At 33.7% G+C, this 23116-nt stretch overlaps 2 protein-coding genes across 2 annotated transcripts in view; one reads left to right on the top strand and one right to left on the bottom strand.

Annotated features, from left to right (window-relative positions):
- unc-13-4A (BAI1 associated protein 3) overlaps positions 1-23116 on the bottom strand; it is a 69123-nt gene that overhangs the window by 34541 nt on the left and 11466 nt on the right. Inside the window, exon 3 of the mRNA XM_077436296.1 lies at positions 18372-18564. Within this exon, the coding sequence (XP_077292422.1) occupies positions 18372-18564 (193 nt within the window). The remainder of the gene's footprint in view (positions 1-18371; positions 18565-23116) is intronic.
- On the top strand, positions 467-4603 carry LOC143916064 (uncharacterized). The gene is made up of 2 exons (XM_077436952.1): positions 467-1751; positions 4206-4603. The coding sequence occupies exon 1, from the start codon at positions 556-558 to the stop codon at positions 1672-1674; it is 1119 nt and encodes a 372-aa protein (XP_077293078.1). The 5' UTR covers positions 467-555; the 3' UTR covers positions 1675-1751; positions 4206-4603.

Here is a 23116-nt window from a genome sequence, read left to right as displayed (position 1 = left end):
GAAATATGCCAGAGTTGTACATTATAACAAACTTATACATTGGTTAATTACACTGAGGTTAATAAACATTTTTTTTAATTATTTTCAAGCGTTTTTCAATTAATTTGGCGTTAAATTAGATAACCTTGTGAAGGTTAAAATATTAAATGTAAATTAAAATAATTAAAGAAAAGTTTCTGCTAATCATAACTAAGCAAAGCATAATTATTTAAATTTGGCACACATATTTATATTTTGATTTTTGTTTTATTATATGTATAATATCTATAGTATATGACTCACTCACAAGTAAACAATCACACTCGTCACTCGACGCTCCGTGAGAACGGACGTGCCGAAGACGTACTCTCTGTGCGAGCGCTCATAATACAGCGATACGCCATACCGTCAAAAAACCCACACCTTTTAACATACAAAACAAACACCCCCCACAAAACGAACACCAAACGAACACATGTTGGCACCATGCGAGGATCCAACCTGAAAAAGCGAATTAAGAAGACACTGATAACTACAACCGAAGCTCCTCAACCAGGCTGCTCTCAGACCGCTCAGATGGAGACCGAGTGGCAGTTTCCAAAACATACGGCAAAGAACGTGAAAGATGTTGCTCCTGAATTTAAAATTCAGGAGAAAAACAAATTTGAAGGGCTCTTGGAAGTTTCCGATGTCCCCAGAAGCGGTGGAAGAATCCCGCCCATCATCATGACAGCTACTGGCACTCACGGCAGCATGATCGAGTCGATCAAGAAGTTTATAAAAGACTTCACAATGACTTACATTGGTCAAAATAATGTCAAGATACAATGTAAAAGTCTTGAAGACTTTAAAAAACTTCGGGATGGATTGACACCAGACCGACAATTCCATACCTTTTCCAGGAAGGAGGAAAAGGAAATAAAAAGTGTCGTACGTGGCTTGCCGAAATTGCCGGAAGCTGATATTAAAGATGACATCATCAGACAGGGATTCCCTGTAACCAAAGTCATACAGATGAAGACGAAGGAGCCTAGGAGCAACGCCACCGAGCTATACTTGGTGTTCTTCGAGCCATCGGTATCGGCAAAGAAGATTAAAGAAATCCGGTACATCTGTTACACAAAGGTCAGTGTCGTTAAATATACTAGTAAATCACAAAATATTACTCAATGTTTCAGATGCCAAGAATATGGACACGCTGCGAAAAACTGCAATCGGCAGGCCAAGTGCGTCAAATGTGCCGGCACTCACCTCACCGCACAATGCAATAAAGGAATAGTTACCCCTGCTGTCTGCTCAGGCTGTTCAGGATCTCACCCCGCTAACTTCAAAGACTGTCCAAAAAGACAGAGCTATCTGAAAATGCTGGAATCGAGGAAGAATCGAGCATCAATTGTCAAAGCCAACCCTTGGAAACTCCCAGTGGCGCAGCCACAAAATATCCCGGTCGTTAACGATCATAACTTCCCAAAGCTACCGACCATTAAAACTCCTTCACCAAATATCCCAAATATCCCTAAAAAACCCCACCAACCAACCAATCCCAACATTCAACCAACAACAGACCTAACTTCCATGGCGTCTATGACGAAGATGTTGAAGATCCTCCAGGAGATTCGTGCCAAGGCCAGCGGTTGCACCGACAAACTAGAGCTGGCACTCATGCTTGTCGAATATCTCGATGTCTTTGATTAACGGGAGGCGCCTGAACATTCTAGCTTGGAATGCTCGTGGACTTAAGAATAAGATTGACGAACTAGAGTCGGCGATCGGTGAGTACTGTGTTGACATAGTTTTAATCTCCGAGACCTTCTTAAAACCTCATATCCGTATTAACCTACCTAACTTTAACTGCTATCGCGAAGACCGAGAACAGCATGGAGGGGGAGTTGCCATTTTTATAAAATCGTCAATTAAACATTGTCGCGTAATAACCCCGCCACTAAAAAATTTAGAACTAACCGCCATCGAACTAACAATTAACAACACCCATCACATAGTAGCATCCGCTTACAATCCTCCCCAAAAACGATTATTGGCATCCGATCTTAACAAAATATTTAACATTGGTAGTTCGGTAGTGGTAGCTGGTGACTTTAATGCCAAACATCCGTTATGGAGTTGCGTAAACACTGACCTACAAGGCACAACTCTTTATAAATACATTCAACTAACAGATACAATCTTACTTCATCCGGATACATACACACACTATCCCACAAATAACTCACAACCATCCACACTAGATCTTGTCCTCGTCAAGAACTGCCTAAAAATATCGACACCAAATGCCCTTCAAACCCTGTCGTCTGATCATCTCCCGATAATCTTCTCAATCGACGGGAAACCCGAGGAAATCATCAAGCATAGTTGGGATTACGGGAGAGCTAACTGGCGAGAGTTCAAGTCATACATAAATGACCAAACCATTCTAACTTCAACCACACTCACAAACAAAACCGAAATCGACAGCTCCATAATACACCTAACGGAATCAATAACTCGATCCAAACACCTTCACATACCTAAGACACAATACATTGAACACAAATTAGAGATAACTGACTTTGTTGCAAATCTAATTAAAAGTAAAAATAAACTCCGTAAAATTTGGCAAACATCAAAAAATCCAGCATTGAAAACATTAATTAATAAGCTCACATATCAAATTAAAATTAGAATCAAAGAAATCAAAAATGAAGCTTGGTCTAAAAAATTAGAAAAATTGAGCTCAGTTGATGGCTCTCTATGGAAATTAGCTAAAGCGATTCGCAGGACAAAAAACTCGATTCCTCCATTAGATGATGCAGGAATCTCAGTGACGCGTGATTGCGACAAAGCAGAACTATTATCAAAATCCTTCCAAAAACATCACACACTCACACAACATTACAATCACATACCAACGCATAATAAAGTCAACCGGTCCATTAAAATCATCACAAAAACTCCCACTAACAGTACTAAAAATATAAAATTGGTGCATCCGTGTGAAATCCAAAATATAATACGTAATTTAAAAAATAAAAAGGCACCTGGGCGAGATTCAATAGATAACATCATAATCAAACAACTTCCATTTAAAGCTTTAGTCTCACTATCTAAAATATTCAACGCATGTTTACTCACCGGGTATTTCCCAGAATACTGGAAAACAGCCAACGTAATTCCCATACTTAAGCCCGATAAAAGCTCAAAAAACCCGGCCAATTATCGACCCATTAGCTTACTTTGCACGCTTTCAAAAATTCTGGAAAAAATAATCTACACACGTTTACTTAAAGTCGTAAATAAGAAATTAATAAATGAACAATTTGGATTTCGCACTGGACATTCCACGACCCAACAACTAACAAGACTAACTGAACACGTGACGAAGAACTTTAATATGAAGAGAAGTACCGGAATGGTATGTCTCGACATAGAAAAGGCCTTCGACACGGTTTGGCACGATGGACTCATTCATAAGCTCCTTATTAACAAAATACCAAACTATCTAATTCTCATCATCAAATCGTACTTAACTCGTAGAAAGCTAGTGGTTAGCGTAAATAATGAATTATCGTCTCCAAAAATAATCGCAGCTGGCGTTCCGCAGGGGAGCTTGCTTGGCCCACTCTTGTTCTCCATATATATAAATGACATACCTATTCCAAAAAACTGTCACATAGCCCTATATGCAGATGATACAGCTTGCTTCACAAGTAGCAAAAAACCAGACACTATTCTTAAAAATCTTGAATTTGCAATTAAAACAATGACTGAACACTTCACTAAGTGGAAAATTCAAATTAATCAAACCAAAACAGACGCCATATTCTTTAGTGTTAGAAAACATAAGCCAAGTTCAGATCTGAAAATCCCCTCTGGAGAAAGTCTGAAATGGCAGTCAGTAATAAAATATTTAGGAGTAACGTTTGATAAAAGAATGAGATGGGCACCTCACATTGAGGCAGCGAAATGCAAGGCGATGCGGGGTATATCCTCAATATATCCAATATTTAATCGCCATAGTTCTTTATCAACGCTAAATAAAATAAAATAATATCGCGCGCTCATATTACCATTATTAACCTATGCTTCACCTGTATGGAATAACGCCTCGAATACTAACCTTTCCAAGCTCCAAGTAATACAAAATAAATCCCTTAAAATAATTTATAATACACCCATATATACTAACCTGAAAAAACTGCATGCTATATATAATATTCCGTTTGTTACAGACATTACTAACAAACTAACCAGTAGATTCTATGAAAGAATCACTAATAACCATACTAACACACTTGTGAAGAGTCTCGGTGATTACAACAAAATGTCTATACCCTTCAGGTATAAACACAGATTACCTAAACACAATCTGCTTTAGGTCATCGACTTTAGATAGTCTTTAATTAATATTATGTATTAGATGTATTATGAACATTTATAAGGATTGTAAATAGGTTTTTGAGCTCTTTTTCCTATTATGCTTTAGATTAACATTAGAATAATATAATACTGTAATTACTAACCAAATTAAATTAAAATTGTAAAATAGAAAATGATCAGTAGATCAGTAGCTATTAAAATAGATATAAGATGTATTGTGAACATAATTTCGTAATAATAAAAAGCATTTAAAAATCAAAAACAAGTAAACAAGAGTCATTCAAACTACACTTTTGCAATAATCTAAAATTGTGACTTGTATTGTGTGTATGATTGCGTTTTTCGTTGGATTTCAGCGTTACAAATCATAATTTTCAGTTATTTAAAACATAATTAATTATCAGCTAATCTTTATTCCTCACATGAACTATGCGAGAAGACATTCGAAATGAATTTAATCCAATTTTCCACTTTGTAAATTCGTGTTAGATAAAAACCGCGTAAATTGAGGAACGTATTTACGTGTATGAAACATACGTGAATGAAGGTATAGGCAACAGACAGATAATATAATATACACATTTATAAATAAATATAACAATGGTGGAAATCATTGCTTCTGAACGTCAAAAAATATTATTTACACTTGATCCAAAGCACAGACGTCGGATTATTCAAAGAATACTGTAAATTTTCCACTGCATTTTCCTCGATTCACAGGCGAGCTTTTGTTGGTCTTCTCTAACGCCAACAAAGCCTTACGCTTTTCCACAGACTTTGCATGGAATTTTCACATACTTACTCCACATACGTAATAAATCTCGGGATTGTGTCATATGACACTTCAAATATCCTCACCGAGGTTGAAGTTTTCCGAACGCAATCTCCGTTCAAAGATCGGTAATTGGGATGGTGTCGTAATTTAATCCGTCTAGACATTTTTATCTGACCCAAATCACGCTTCGTTACCGATTCCCTCTTTGCGTCTACACCCTCTGCTATATTTAAATTATAGATCTGCGATTCCTTTCAATTACGAAAGATGGATATAATTTATTCCGGTTGTGGAATATATAATATGTTTGCTTCGAATACGACGCACACAAATTGGAATACATACGTATATACATACATAGGTACACAACTTTCATGAAATTAAAAAATAGAGTTCGAATATACATACATATGTACATACAATATGATAATGATCAACAGCGCGTTTAAAAACTGTGTTAAAACCGTTTGCTCGTTCAAAAAATGCAGATCTATAAAAACATTTCATCTACAATTGATATCAAAAGCATTCCCAGACTCAAAAGCAACCGCATGCTTGCTCCACAAATATTTGCATCCTTTGATATTGTTTTAAAACACGATGAATTTAAATTTGAATAAAACAAAATTTATCATTAGTTTTTAATTGCCTGAGACGATTTTACAATGGATTCATCAACAAATTTTATGTGAGAGTTGCTGCTTTATACATTTATTTTATTTTATTTATTCAATTAATCATGTACACTTGTCTTAGATCACTCCAATACGACGAGTTTACTATACAGATGAAGAAACACACCAAATTATATATTAATACATAAATATTATATGTCTACCATTATATATCTGTCGTCAAACATTGCAAAGTGCATTGTTAACATCGTATATAATACGATAAATAAGCATTTATACAATACCATTTTTTTTATACGATAATCATCTACAGAGATATCAATGGAGAGAAATTTTTGCAACATTTCATATATAACTCGGTGAATCTTGAGATGCTGAATAAATCAAGATTTGTGAGAGAAATAGGGGAGGGAAAATCAATTTTGCAGGAAACATTTCATTGAAAAATTGGCAAACTCTGATAGGAAACGATCGCCCTGGAGTCACAAACCAAGGTCTGGCCAGCGGCAACCAGTGGGACTCGAACCCGTAACTACACTGTTCATGGTAAGATATGCTAACTACTAAATATTAATCTTAATTAATAAATATTAAGTCTTAAATATTAATCGTAACAATAAAATTAGCAATAATACTGAATATGAATAGGTCAACAAATTTTTATTGTTAAAAATCGTCTTTCATGTTGTGTTCAAGGAAAAAGGTATTATTGACATGATGAATATAATATCGGATTTACAACGATTTCAAAGGCGATCTGATATGCACCCTCACGAATAGATGGAGCTCTAAATCAAAAACGTAAAACAGCAATCGAACCGACCCGAAGTGAAATATTTAATTCACGAAGAGCATTGAATCATCGTAGCAGTCGTAGGGCTGTGAGCAGAAACGCACGAAGGGCTTCTTCACCCACACTTGAGAATCGAATCACGTCAGTGCACGTCGAATACGAATCTAACGAGGGCCAACAATACGAAGTTCGGAAGTGGGAGGGTTTTGAGAGAGGGACGACCCCAATCTTAGTTGAACTTTGACGGCTGTAGAGTGTACTCTCGACGTTTGAGGGTACATCTAGAGTTTGAAAACTTCAGCACGCGCCCCCGAGGCTGTACATCGGGACACGTGCACGCGTGCTTTCAGTAATCTCATTGTCCTTCTTTTTACTTGCTTTTTTTGAGTTGGAGTAGCGTATGTGTATAAATAAAGTCAATGCAAGTTTGCGTGTTTGGTGTCACTCTCACGCCATTCCCTAGTGTGGTGCCTATGGGAATCGCGTGAAACACTTTGATAGAGTACTTATAGGCTTCGGTATGCTATTTCACTTCGTGTAATTTATTTTTCAAAATAAAGACGTATAATATATCAGGCTAGTTGGAGGTTATTCCAAATGACCTCCTGGTCATTTGGAATAACAAAAATTTACCGCGATGAATATAATAACTCGTACAGCTTTTATAGTTTTTGATATTACTCAGTTGCAGGGCCGGTACGAGGGTGAGGCACTTGTCTTTGGTGAACGATGGAAAGGGCGTCTAATTGGCGCCGAAAGTCAAAATTAAAATTTTGATGGAAAAAAAGACATTTGAAATTTGTAAGCTTACTAATTTCCAAGGCATTTCAGGGTTTTTTTCATGCGACCCCAAATGTTTTGTGAGTCCGCTTAGCGTTGGGCTGCCATAATTGTCAAAATGTCGACCAGGACGTTTGGAATTGAATTGAAAAACTGGTGATTTCAACTTCAATCACAACTAAGAGGAAGGTGTGAATAACTGTATTACTTTTGAAGATATTTTTTTTTGAACAGTGACCAGGGCGTCATTTGGGGGGGCGGGGGGGGGGGCATCTACGTTGTTTAATGTATTATTATGATTTTGAATTAATATACTAAACCGACAAAAATAGAATACTGAAATTCTTCGATTCGATTTTTCCCAGGAAAAAAATATTAGCTCCCAAATATATTATATTTTGTTTTGTTGGTTGTCTTGCTTTGAAAGATATTTGTAAAACTCGTTTATCCTACGAGAAAAAATGATTAAATGAAATAGGTAAAATCGTTAGAAAATCATTATTTACTGGTCAAAAATTTTGTCCTGTTGAAATGACACCTCTGACAGTGACCCATAGAGCTAATATTTTACACCGGCTTTCTCAAATATCCAAAAACAATTTTCGTATTTTTTTTACTAAGCACATTGCATAAGAATAATATTTTAATTCTGATACCCTAATCTTAAAAATATGTTTACTCATATTTTACATATTACATATAAAGTTTTTAAAGTATTAGTCATGTATCACCCTCTCATTAAATTAATATCAGGCCCTCCCTTAAGTATTGTATATGTAATAACTTATTTTTTTATTATACTTATACATAAAATACTACATACATAATGTTGCAATGTCTAGTGTCAGTACTAATACATTACAGTAATTTAAGTATATTTTGATGAAAACTAGTATAACTGGAATTTTTAATGTGTTTAAATAAAACATAAAATTATGTGTTTTATCTACAAATAAGGCATGTTGAGATTTTTTTTATGTACATATGTACGTATGCATGAAGGTAGAATATCGTGACCTTTTGATTTATATGATATTTATTTAAGTGCGCTACAGTTGGGAAATAAAATTTAATCAAACAAAAGAAATATATAAGGCCACTGAAGGTGTTCTTGAATTTCTTTTGATAATCTTATAAACTGAAACTATGTATGCTAAGAATCATTTAATTACATATATATATATATATATATATATATATATATATATATATATATATATATATATATATATATATATATATATATATATATATATATATATATATATGTATATATATATATATACATTCATGAATAATTTATGTAAACTTTTATAAAATTGAAAATATGTATTTTACTTGGGTTTAATATATCATCAATATATCAAAAGAAAAAGTATAAAAAATTTATACATATATGTAAAGCTTACCGACTTTTAACGTGAATTATTATATTATAATGAATTCATATTTGCATGTTATATTTACGTAGCATGTAGCAACATGCTTTTATAATATGAAATTACATATAAATAATCGAAAATAATGGAATATATAATACATATTTTATATAATATATATTTTTAAAAATATTTGAATATTCAATTTCTATTCTTCGTATACGCACTAGTCATAAAATTTTATGTGCCTTTTTAATATTAAAAAAAAAACAATACCTGGAAGTGAAAGAGTTTAATAAAACATGTATGTATGTATGTACGTACGTACATTTATAGAAATATTGAATGATAAATGAAGGTTTGTATATTCGTACACGTGAATGATCTTTGGTTGAAAGGCTATACAGAGCCATTATGTATAATAAATTGCAGAATAATGAGAAAAATAGTATAATAAAAACGATCTACAATAAACATCGCAAAGTTTCACAAACATAAAGATTGTTAACAATTCAAATTTTTATTTCATTTTCAAACTTATATGTCAAAATACAATTACCCGAGCCGCTACAAGACCAATTATTTTTGACTATCAAAGTGAGCTTTAAAAGTAAGTTAACACCTTGGAGTGGGATAACTTCTCCTTAGTGAGAAACCAGAGATGTCCGTTATCAAGCACAAGATTACTACTTCTTGTTAAATATAATTCTAGTGCTTCGTTATTAAGGTAATATCATGTTATATTATACAACAGCAAACTTTACAGTAATAAACAACAAACTAATATATATATCGAGTGTGCCATCAGTTCCTATTTACTATATGAAATAATTTGTCAAGTCGTTAGAGATGAAAATTTTCATTTTGGCACATGACTTATCCGGATCTTGAATTATTTGTAATTTATGTACATATGTACGTATTGTAAACTTAACTTTGAGAGTGGTACCAACAGAATCTATGTACTTTACGGTCATAATTTAACTAGAATTTAAGCGTGCCAGACGGTAAACTTTAAATAGAAATTCAAGTGCACGCTTTATGACGTTATCTAACATTAATCAATACGATATTTTTGTGCTATACAAAATTTAATAATTATTACATATGTAAACAATTTTAACAGACCTGTAGCGGGATAGATATGAATAGTTTAATAGTCGTAACAATTATAGAAATTGATGACATTCATATATCATTAGGTATTGTTATCATTATATTGTATCGTACAAATGAGCGGCACTGTGAAAATTGAATTGATAAATTGCGACACATTGTCTGGAGGCTTAGTCGTCATTAATCAAAAGGTAGCCGTTGAAATATTGTGAAATTTCGTATTTTAAATGGTCATTATACTAAAAATGAGACTTAAATGATTTAAATGAAATGAGTTTAAATTTCATTTAAATCGCACGACCGGAAGTGGATGTTTAATCGACGCCTTTGTGGCGCTTTGTTCTATGTGACAGTTTAAAATTAAAACACCTACTTTGAAATTCATGTACATGTATATGTATAATATGTATGTATGTACAATTAAGTGATTTTTTTTTTTATTTTCATCACGTTGATACAAGAATTATACTTGAATTTTTTCGTGAAGAACACACATGTTTAAGGGGTAGAAAAAAATAGTGGAAGAAAAATCGAACAAGAGTAAACTGCCACTTCCGGTTGAGGGATGCTTATCAAATTTTATACATATCTTCGTAGTACGCTTAAACTTCTAGATATGAAATTTCAGTTCAATAAACCAAAATGTTTCTGACAAAAACATAAAAAACCTCGATTCTCTAGAGTAACAGTACTACTTCCGAATCAGATAAAATTATTAGATTATAAAATTTATAATTTTTATTGGGTTTGGTGCATCCGCTCTAAAATCGCCAGATAAACGAATGACAGATTAACAGAACGGCAGCTTTAAACGTAATTCTCGTTTTCTCGAATGATAGATTGCACATCAGATGACGAGTAACCTTTCGATGTGCACAGATGCAATTATTAAAATGTTAATTATTAAAATTGAGTTGGATCTTTCTGGCGAGTTTAATAAGGCAAGATTCGGAACTTATCGAATCTTGCCTTATTAAACTCGCCTGGAAGATCCAACTCAATTTTAATAATTGCATCTGTGCACATCGAAAGGTTACCCGTCATCTGATGTGCAATCTATCAATCGAGAAGACGAGAATTGCATTTAAAGCAGCCGTCCGTTAATCTGTCGTTCAATTTGTCTGGCGATTTTAGAGCGGATGCACCGCATCCATTTTTATTACATTTGAAAAAAATTTACGTCGGGTCGATAAGAATTCCAGTAACCGATACTAAGTTTCAGTTCGATAAGACTACCGGTGTTCAAAAATCCCCAAAACACACACACATTTTTTCTAGATCATGAAAACTTGATCAATGATCGATTCTGAGTTCGAATTAGTCAAAATCTCGAGTTCGAATTTTTGCATGATCACAAAACTATTGCTACTACGTACATAGATAAAGTATGTAATTATTGCTAGATTTCAATAATCTGTACTATTCTATCTAGGTACATATGTACGTTCGTGTGTCCACGGTTAATAAGTATACCGTATTTACATTTCGACCACGGGTGTCACGACTAACAAACATTTCAGTGTCCAAAACGTCAAGTAACCACTATCCGTTTAATGGAAGCCGGATTTCAATCATCATCAACACGGCAATTAACACCTACGAAGGCGTTAAACCGGCAGTAATTAAGTGAAACCTGCGTGACAAAATCAGAAGTTCGGTTTTGGGTGGGTGACGACGAGCCGGAAATCCGACAAAGCTTGATTGACGTTCACACGTCGTCGCTAAGGCTTTTCAGGAACACGTCGTCGCAATACGTAATACGCCTCCAGGGAAAATATGAAAATTTTCAGCAAAAAAAATTTTTTTTCCTCGACTCCGGTGTCCCATCACGCGAGTATAATAAATATCAATTATTTTCGACCCTATCTTGTGGCTCGAGTTAATTTACGTTCGGGTCTTGCGAAAACGGGGAAAAGTCAACATTAATTATTTTTATTAGGGCCATTGTATTGACTGGAGCGGTCTACCGCACAACGAGAGCTAAATCTAAATGCTCACGCTATTCACATGCGTTGAAATGCGTAATTCTACATGCATTTATGTACTGGAAGGATTTAGAAGTTTATTACGGTTTCGAGCAGCTATAAAAAGTATAGCCTCGATACACGAAATTTGCGCTTTAAAGTTCTTGAACCGTCGAATTACTATACAAAGCTCATAAGACAATACTTCATCAAAAAGTTTTTCAAAGGTAATGTTTTCAAATAAAATGTCTTTGAAAGTGGCAAAAGTCCAATTTTCAGTTGCAAAAACACTATTTCTGTCTGGCTTAATTCATAAATTGTTATCACTTCTTTGAATTCAATATGTCCAGAATCCCGGAAATGTAGAATACACGTATTATAAACCACCACTGTTTTTAAATATTGTTAAACGTTAAGACTTTTGCCACTTTCAAATATAACAGCAAATCTAATGGCTCATATAACGGCATGAAAAATTGACATTCAGAAATACGCTATTAAACAAAGTATATCGCTATGTATCAGATATTTGCAAAATTTCGTGCCCGTTTACAACATATTAAAAAACTATCCCGCTACATTTGAAAATCATGCACGAACTAATTATCCTAAATGTACATATATTTGAATTGCGAGAAAATTATGCTTTTCATAATAACACCTTCTTCACGTGCCAAATACGCAGGAGATCGTATTTCTCGTTCCGCATCACCAAAGTACTTCAATTTACGCCTTTTCACACTTTTGAGCACTTCAAAATGCTTTCCCACCAGGGCAAACACCTCGGCATCGGTACGACGCGCCATCCATGAGATTCTCAGTATCCTTCTGTATGTCCACATCTCAAAGGCCTGTAGTATTTTTTTGCACGTGGCATCTGTCAGGGTCCATGCTTCTGTGCCATACAGAAGGATGCTGAAAACGTAGCATCGTAGAAGTCTTAGTCGGAGGGCTATACTGAGATCACGTGTGGTTAGGACATTGTTCAATTTCAAGAATGCAGCTGTTGCTTGCTCCACTCTAACACGAAATCAATAATCAAATATTTTTTCAAATTCTTCATATTGTAATTAAAAATCATCTACCTCATGAATTAGTACGTTTAGGTTAAAATAAATATCGAGACTTTAAATATCCTTGTAAACGTAGTGACATATAAAATTGGCCCTATGGATACATGGCTCGAGAATAAAATAAATTTTGACTTTTAAAATTCGCTAGATATATAATTATACCTATTTTAAAGCAATAAAAAATTACAATCAATAGAAAAACATCTGATTATTGATTGAACCATAAAAAATTGCGCATTTTTTAGGCGCTCATCTATATACATATGTATATAAAATTAAATGTTTGTCTATTTGTCTGTCTGTCTTGAATAGGCTCCTAAACCACTGAACCGATTACGATGGAACTTTCAGTATTTGTTGTATGCATGTCTGGAAAGATTACTGTGAAAAAAAACGGGAAATAACCTCTTAATAATAATATTCGTAATTCGTATTATCGACGCAAAAGTATGAAGCGCCATTGTGTAGTTAAGGAAATTTGTTTGTTGGCAACCACGATAACCAGTTGGTTTTTGACGGCACGGCTTTAAAAAGACGTTGTTTGATCTCCAACCATCACTTGAAACGCGATATACAAGTCCGCCAACTCCAACCATTACTTAAAACGCGACGTTTGCCAATTAAAGAAAGCAAATTCGTATTAAGTCGCGGACAAAGCAACGGAAAGCCAGGAACATTAACAAATACAAAAACCAAGGAGCATTTACATTACCAGTGTTTTTATTGGTAGGTAAAGTAGGAAACTACCATTTCATACATTTAAATAAAAAGGCTCCTAAAACAATCAACCGATTATGATGGAATTTTCAGGATTTGTTGAATGCATGTCCGGGAAGCTGTAGCAGAACAAGCTAAAACTAAATTAACAAGACGCTTTGTAAAACTACACACCACAAAAGAGATTCTGAAGGTTCATTTATGACACTATTGGCGAAAGACATCAAGTCACTAGGCAAAACGAACATTTTGTCATTCGATCACAGTGCGTTGACAAGAGAAAATTATTTTATCGCTACCGCAAACTCTGGCGATCATATGCTTTTATCATATGCTGGCGAAGCTATGGGAAGAGTATTGGTAGACATGTATTTCCGTGAGTGCAAATATTAAAGGTTACATTGTATATTTACCTATTTACTTTAATTTGACATGTAACGAAAACTTAAGGCGGTGTTAGACATTTCCACTTGATTGGTAAAATAAAATTGTTAGGGTTGTTAGGGTAAAATAAACAAACAATTATTTCAAATGTGTTCGCTGCTTGCGTTTTTCCGACAAATGGGAACGGTAATGGGATGAATATTATAATTATATCGAGAGAAAAACAACAAAAACCATTGTCAAATTCGAATTTTGTAAAGATTGATTAGTCTCCGCTCCGGTATATTTTTGTGGCTCAGTGTGATTCGTTCGTAGTAAGTTCACAGTATTGCGTCAAAGGTTGATGATTCTGTAAAGCGTCGTTCAATGATGTTCACAAAGCAATTTGAGCAATTTGAGAAAAGCGAAAAATATGAGATAAATGAATCATAATTTTTTTAATCAATGTAATTTTTTAAAGAAAAAAGTAATGTATAATATAAAATCACATTCTATCGTCGATCGGAATATTTGTATAGAGTAATACGTAAGCGAGTATTTCTTTTCGCATTACTCTCTCCATTGGCGTGCCGGAAACGATTCGCAATTTTTACTTATTAAAGTGACGTTTTCCGTACATGCGTGTCCAAAGTCACTTACTTTCGCCGTATCGTCCGGAAAGATACGACTCCATTAATTCGAGTCAACCGGGAGCGGGTTCAGGTCATTGCGATTCTAAATCCGTTGTATCATTATCCTTTTTTTATTATACTTTGTGTATAACGGCGTTAATTGAACTCCGACAAACGGCTGCTGCGAGCTTTGTGCCGATGAACGTACAAAGTATGACTTTTAGATTAGAAAAGGGGGTAGAAGAACACCCCTGAGGCTGAAACGATCTCTATTATTATATACATATACTATGGAATGCTTCGCTTCTGAAAACATTCCATGGAGTACTTGAAGAATCTCTTCTCATCAAATATATTAATAAATAGGGTTGCGTTTGAATTTTCCCGAATAAATATGATGTTTTTTTATCAAACATTATTTTGCAAACTTTTTACTAAAAATAATATTCGTAGAATATTAAGGAGAAGAAAGAAAAAGCAGATAAAAATATAAAATAGGTAAAAGTGCCAAACGATAAAAATTGTACTTTATTTAAAATCAATATACCTACAAATAATGTACGTATGATACATTAATATAAAACGTATATAGAATCAAATGTATGATAAATACAAATATTATTTCCACATATTTTTATATTACAAAATGTTTTACTCCTTGAACACCTTATTTAAACGGGTGGTTTCTTTTCGACAGGATTTGTAATATTATATATTCAATTAACATAATTTGTTATATGCAATATATGTACATATAAATTATGCGCAAATATTTATAGCCGTAAAACTGTTTTTGCAGTTCGGTACAAATGTATAGAAATATAAATAAAAGCTTTTAAAAATCAGCGATTCGTGAAGCCAAAAGTACTTGTGCGTGACCGTCAAAAGCGTTTTAAACGTTGAATCATTAAATTGTCAAACTTCAAGTTAGCGATTTTGAATATTTTGAATAAATAGATTTTGAATATTTTAAAAAATATTTTGTAACTTGTAAATCTAATTTCAAATTTACAAATTGAAATTAAATTGTTAAATTAAATTGTTTTAAAATTAAAGTTGAATAAATAATCTTAATTTTTGTCTACGATGAATATTCTTTAACATGATGAAAGTCACTCTTTTATCAATTTAAATGTTATGATAAAATATGAGGAAATGGAAATGTTCACAAATAGGAGTGCTCGATAATTTAATTTTCTTGTACTTGTATTGTACACCTGAAGTAAAAGGAAAAAAAAAACTATGAGCTCAATGGGCCGCTGTTCGAACAAGAGCATGCGCTTCCTTCCACTTCCAGTCCTGACCGGTATTTATTAGTAATTGGTACAATAACATTTTATAATTACCAATAAAATATAAATTAACTATCCGTCAGCTAATAATTAATTATTTTATTCAATCACTATGATTAATTACTTTTTGAATTACAAAATAGTGTACATCGTGCGAATTACCGATCAGCGAGTGTCAAAAAAAAGTGAATGAATTTTTGCGAGCTCCTTGTTTTGAAAAATTCAAATGATTTTAAAGATTTTAAATATTATATGTGTATGTTTTTAAATAATTGTCTAGTGAAAAAATTGATTTATGAAACAATCGGAAGCCGACGAGACTTCTCATTCTCAAGTGATTTTAAAGATTTTAAATATTATATGTGTATGTTTTCAAATAATTGTCGAGTGAAAAAATTGGCTTATGAAACAATCGGAAGCCGACGAGACTTTTCATTTTTAACAGTCAGTTATATATTAATATACACATATAATCGGAAATATTCTCAGGTATAAGTACGATATTTTCGATCTTTGATTTTAAATCTATGATACACGTAGTGACTCTTTTGAATAGCAGTTTAAAAATAATGTTGAGTGTTTCATTTTTACTCATTTTTAGACTAATTCATTCAAATTATTCAATACAGCGTTTTCTTCTAAATTCAAAACAATTCAATGACGTACAATTGAAATTATTATATTTCGGTACTACCGGTAGTCTATTTTGTACTACTAGTAGTACTGAAGGTTAAATTTTGACAAACAAAATCTAGTAATACCGGTATTGGGATCCCTAGTTGCTTTATACATATACATATGTATATGTATGTTTTTATACGCGTCATAGTTTAATGCACGCATTCATTTTATTTTAATTCCATGTTTCAACGGGAAAAGTCTAAAGTTTTACTTGGTGTTTGATTGCGTGTCACATGCAACGAGCTCTTATTGCAACGTCTCAAAGGAGAAGACAACAAATTGTCAGCCATTTAACACGCCGAGTGCGAAGATGAAAGAGGAATCGAGATGGGGTGGCGGGCGTACAAATCAACAGAAAAATCGTATTAAAAGTTGTCCTTTTTTTCATTCCCCGTGAACGAAAAAGAAGCAACGGTGCTTTTGATTTCGAGCTTCTATATCGTCCGACATCGTTCTCGAGCACATCAAAGCGAGGCCTCTTTAATGCAAAGCACTCCTAGCGAATTGCCAAAGTTTTAATGGAGAACTTCGGCACTTGTACCTACGACCGGGTGGATCAAAACCGAACGAATCGAATGCGAAACTTCACAGCTCGAAACATATTCAAGGAATAAGAAGTAAATTAGCAAAAAAGGGTGACCTCGACGTCTACATATACATACATATGCTATACAAACTAAATGATAATTAGTTTTAGCTAGACTGACAGTGAATCCATCTCATGTGACATACGTGCGGCAGAAATACGGGTGATTTTTTTTTTATCTCTACGTACGGCAGTAGTGGCCACGCGGGCAATTTTTGGGCTTAGTTAATTTTTCCAGTATTATCTTACTGGCCTATTTTTTTTTCTATAGATGCAGTTGACAGGGGCTTTCATTATAAAATATAATATATATTTCAACAAAATAAACAAGTACTGTAATAAATTATTGTAATAAAATAAATAACTATGTAAATAACAATATTTATATTTTCGTGTTAAATATTTTGGATAAGTTTATCTTTCTCGGTGAGGTTTATACCTACTTTTCTAATTAGGCTTGCACTTACATAAATTTAACAACATTGGCCTGTCCGTCCGTAATAAACATTATTTCCTATTTTTAACTATTCGGCTCTTTTGAGAGTATTATTTTTTAAATAAAATGAACATCCCTGCTGGCAGCTAAATAATCTCTTACTAAGAGAAAAAAGTATTTAGTTAACAGTCATTTCACACAAAAATAATCTCAATGAACGGGAATAGCAGGTACTATGTAATATATTGTTGCAAAGGAGTGCGTTTAGGATCCAAATGAAAGGCCAAAGTCGCTTCACAGCATTTATTCAACGATCTGGGAGGTCCACGCAAAACCACCGCTCACTCCAGAACAATCTGATCTACCGTGTGTACTTCCTTATAAAGGACAAGTTGCACACCACAGCTTACCCGATCTACTAGTGTGTCTATTGTCTAGGCACTCAAAGAGTCTATTGTTCTGAGAGAACTCCAGCGTATCCTTTGTTCGGGCACTTACGAGTCCTGTTAGCCTAATCCAGGGTCTCTATTGTTCACCCACGAATGTATTTAGATAGTGGATACTCACTCTCATGTTCCCAAGTTACAATATCATAAATATTAATTGCAGGTATTTATTATCAAAAGAAGCGAAAATAATATCGACTTCTTGACTGGTACTCGTCCTTTATTAGTCGAAAAAAAAGGTTCACGCTCAAAATATAAACTACGCTCGCGTAGCCAACACTGACGCACGTAGTATCAATATATGGATAGTTTTTATTTTTTATTAGTGAATGATAAAGATGATGAATTACCTCGACGTAAAGGGCTTCCTTTTCGTGTGGGCTCATTTCGCTGGACTTGCGAGCAATTCCCAAAGCCGATTCGCATGGTGGAGGCTGCTCTGCTCTGGCTTCTCCGGCTCTCAAAGCGCCCAGCCTTCTATTTTCTTGTTTCCATGACAAGGCTGTGAAGCTTTCGAAGTACGATCCGTCTGTTTCTTGTACCCTAAAGATAAAATGAAACAATTAAAATGAATAGTACTAAAAATTACGACTTTTAAAAATATAGATTTTTGATCAAATTGAACTCGGTGCTTTTAAACTTTATCCAATAAAATAAAATATGTACATAGGCGATAAAGAGCTTCGAACTATTTCCAAGTTACGAAAGTGGAATAAAACGTACGAAGAATCGTTTGCTTTAGAAGAATTTATCTTTTGAAACTATGCGCAATTTGCACCATTTTGTCATTGTTTTTTTTTTTTATAAAATTTAAAATGTATTAAGTAAAAAAAAATTAAAGCATTCTGCCCAAAACTTTCTCAATTAATAATAGAATGTTTTAAAAATATATTGATTGAATAAATATAAGATTATTCATTAAATATATGTATTGTGTACAGGAACACAATGGCTCTCATTAAATTATATATAGAACTAAAGCTTTCACAAACATAAACCTTGATGTGGGTTGGTGAAGTCAATGTATCACATTACGTTATATTATACATGCATCTGTTGAATTTAGACAATCATTTAAACAACAAACATAATGCCACTCACATTACATTCACTCAAAGCACACATCATTTTAATGCAAATAAAAAAAATCCTTCTTCGAACAGTGCCGATTTAAATGTAATTTTTCGTATATTTAATTTGAATGCAAAATTATTTAAATTCAGCCTCGATAGAACGACCTGGAAAAATGGACGTCTTATACTGAAATTGAATCAAGTCTCAAAGTAATTTATATTTCGAATAAAGCGTTCGATATTCCAGACCAAGAGACGGATTATTGAAATTGGTTTTAATGAACAACGAGTTTATTAACGAATTTCCAAGAAAATATTTATTACATTTTTTCAGCAGCAGGTGCAAATATTTAATTTCACTCTAAACAAACATTTTCCTTTGTTGTTTTTAGGATATATAATATAATGCTCATAGAGTGAGGTCGAATTCGTTCTAGAGAACACGTGTATTTTCTTTTATATTTATTTCGCACTAATAGAAAGTGTTTATGTGTAATTGTGTGTGTTTTCCGTGGCTATAAGAACTGCTGAAAACGCGCTTGTTAAAAGCTTTCGCATGAATGAAGTCCTTCAGAGTATTCCCCGAGAGACGAGCTTTCAGCAGTCGCCTTTTATTATCGCGTTAAATGTTTAGCTTTCACTCGACGTTCATATATTTATGTAGCGTTCGTGAAATTTTTCGCCGCCATTTCTGTTTATTTTAAAAACGTCAACTTCGCACAAAAAACCACGTTGAATATTTATTTAACCAGGCTGACTTAATCCGCACAAATTAATTATTCGGCACACCGAAACAACCCGCACATTTTGTTCGATCACGTACACTGCTTTTATCTCATGAAGACGTAATGTTTTCACGATTCCCACTAGTAAAGCGTGTTTTTTCTATAAATATACACTTATTAATATATATTGGTCACGAATAAGTTCCAATATATGTACATACATACATATGTACTTATTTCTTATACATTTGAAATAAGCCCAGTAGAATTTTTAAAACACTGCCTGAGCATAAAGCTTTTTTCCTCGACCATTAAATATACGAGCCGTTATAATTGAAAGTGTCATAAGTCCACTTTTCTTCATTTCGAGAAATATCCCGCAAAGCATTAAATATAATGTTTTGCGTTTAGCAATATTTAAAAATACTGGTAATACGTTTTTTCTTCTTTTTCAAAATTTTGGATATATCGAATTAAAATAAGTGATAACAATTTGTGAATTAAGTTCCAGTTCCAAAAACAATATTCCTGTTTAGGAATAGTTTTTTTGGAACTGGAAATTGGACTTCCGCCACTTTCAAATATAACTGCTCATATATTATACATGCATGTATATACCCACAGTGTAGCTGACTGGAAGAGCTATTGCTTACCAGTAGAGAAGTCCCGGCCAAATACAGTACTGGCAAGATTTTGTGGTTATTAAAAAAACACAGATCTTATCTCGCTTAACTCTGTGATTTTTTTCTCACAAATTTGCTGTATATCAAAAATTTGTCGATTGTACCATAGATATCTCTATTGTATTCTATATAGATACATATAATTGTACTGTAACGTTTGAAATTGTTATTACTTACATATGTAAATATAATCTAACCACATTTGTGTCGCCTTGGGATTACTCCTATCAAAGCACCTTCGATAGAATTGTATTTAATAAAAAAAAATATGTGTAAGCTTTCACGAATAGACTAATTATTAATACCAATAGACTAATACTAATAACACATGAATGATTTTGAAATGCGATTCGGTGCAAATGTTTATTGCAGCCGGCATGATGAGCGACGTCAAAGCTAAAACAATTAGACGCCAGATTAGACGTTCGGTTAGGATTAACTGATTGTGGGATTTCAATTTAGTGTCCTGTCTATTCAGATACACACACACACACACACACAAACGATCCTGGACGTGAAGGATCAAAAGGATCAAGGCGGAGACCACACACTTCCGACCAGGTACATATACGTAAATTTGGACCAATCTAAATTCCAACGACGTACCACCCGATCTGTTTGGATACCACATACATAGATACGAGACATATCTATAGAACTATAGCTGAATTGAGCGCTTCTCAAACTGTAGAACATTGACTATCGAGGAGCCACAATTAACCCTTACCATTGTACATATTGAGGTGCGCTAACACTACCTCGGACATTATCTACGTAGACATATTGATTCAAACACGGAACATAGTAGTACATATGAAAATTAATATAATATTAATATTATGGCATTTTTTTTTAATTAAGTAGTAGAGTACTTCTGTTCTTGTTTTCGTATACTATCAGTGCACACATTGTCATTTTACATATTTTATTTCATGTTATTTTTACATACATACATATATACCAAGAATACCTAACAGGCAAACACCAATGCGCCTTCCTGGCCAATTACAAGCATCGATATACAATTTTCAGAATAATTTTAACGAAGCATCATAGAGACATCTATGGATACATTTTTGATAGAAATATGTACATTTTCATAGCATTTTGATATAAATCGTCAAATATCGAGATGCTGAAAAACTTGAAATTTGCGAGACATTTATGGATAAATTAGCATTTTTATACGAATTAGCGAAATTGGAAATGCCAAAAACTCTAAATTTGCGAGAAATGGGTAAAGGTTGCCAATTTGTTGGAACCGTTTCAATGAAAATCAGATAAATTGGCAAACTCGATAGGAAACGATCGACCTGGAGTCACAAAACACAGCAACCAGTGAGACTCGAACCCGTGACCACTATGTTCGAAAGCATATATGCTAACCACTAGTCCACAATGCTGGTTATGTATATAAAATATCTATGTATATAGGTATAAAAGTCATAAGTTTTATCTATGACTTTTATATATGTATGTACATTGATATGTAATTCCAAATCCACTCATTGACACATTCACAGGCAAAATCTATATACATATGTACATATATGTAGGTATGTATATAAAAATGAATATCTGTATGTGTGTCTCGAATATGCTCCTAAGCCACTAAACCGATTACGATGGAACTTTCAGGATTTGGTGTATGCATTTCCGGCAAGATTACTGTGAAAATAAACCGGGAAAAAACGGGAATGAGTGTTATTGCAACGCAATAATTTCAAATGTGTTCGCTGCCTGCGTTTTTCCGACAAATGGGAATAGGAACGAGAATGGGAACGAGAATAGGAACGAGAACGGGAACGGGAGCGGGAACGGGAACGGGAACGAGAACGGGAACGGGAATGGGAATTGCATGCGTTATTTTGGCATTGCAACGCATGTAGGGTTCAGCTAGTATCACTATAAAATAATTTCAAGTCATTGAAAGACTGGAGTGAATAATGAACAGTTATCAGATTTGCGCTCTAATGAGGCGATATATGTACATGTGTTTTAATTCCATGTTAGTGGTAGTATTGGGTAGTTGGAAAAATTTTAATCCCGGGTATTGTTATGACAAAACAATGCTCGATGGATGCGTGTGCCTAACGGAGATAGGTACCTGAAAACACTTTTGTTTCAGCGATCAAAGCCCAAAATCGCTATCCACATGCCCTATTTCAGAGCTAAAAAGCTTCTATAAATAGGTATAACTAGGGGTTGGTCTACTCTCCAAAATCTACCCTCGTCCTGCCCACCGATACTTTATTTACCGACCGCTCACGTATCGGTTCCGGAAAAACCACAATTTAATTCTGTCACTGACGCTAGCGACTTTTCCAACGCTCATTATACAAACACCTTTTTACGTACATATATTTTTAATCTAATCAAACATATAGGCTTGATATACCTAGTAAGTTAAATAAATATTTAATCAAAAGCCTAGTTTAAAAGCTCGGCCTTCTTTGAAATTAAAGTTAGGATTTAAAATTTCAAACGATTGCTGTTTTTTAGGTACTCACATAAATATGTATTTACATTCATAAATGTTATTTTGCATTATTTCTTCTTACCGTTTAAACTGCATTGAAAATATACTATGCGATAGTCAAGAGAATCACAGATA

This window comes from Arctopsyche grandis, chromosome 8, assembly GCF_051622035.1.
Source record: "Arctopsyche grandis isolate Sample6627 chromosome 8, ASM5162203v2, whole genome shotgun sequence".
NCBI lineage: Eukaryota > Metazoa > Arthropoda > Insecta > Trichoptera > Hydropsychidae > Arctopsyche > Arctopsyche grandis.
This window is presented reverse-complemented; position numbering and strand designations above follow the sequence as displayed.

Bases quoted from the DNA above. Each gene is read 5' to 3' on its own strand.
- LOC143916064 (XM_077436952.1), top strand. From the start codon at position 556: ATGGAGACCGAGTGGCAGTTTCCAAAACATACGGCAAAGAACGTGAAA.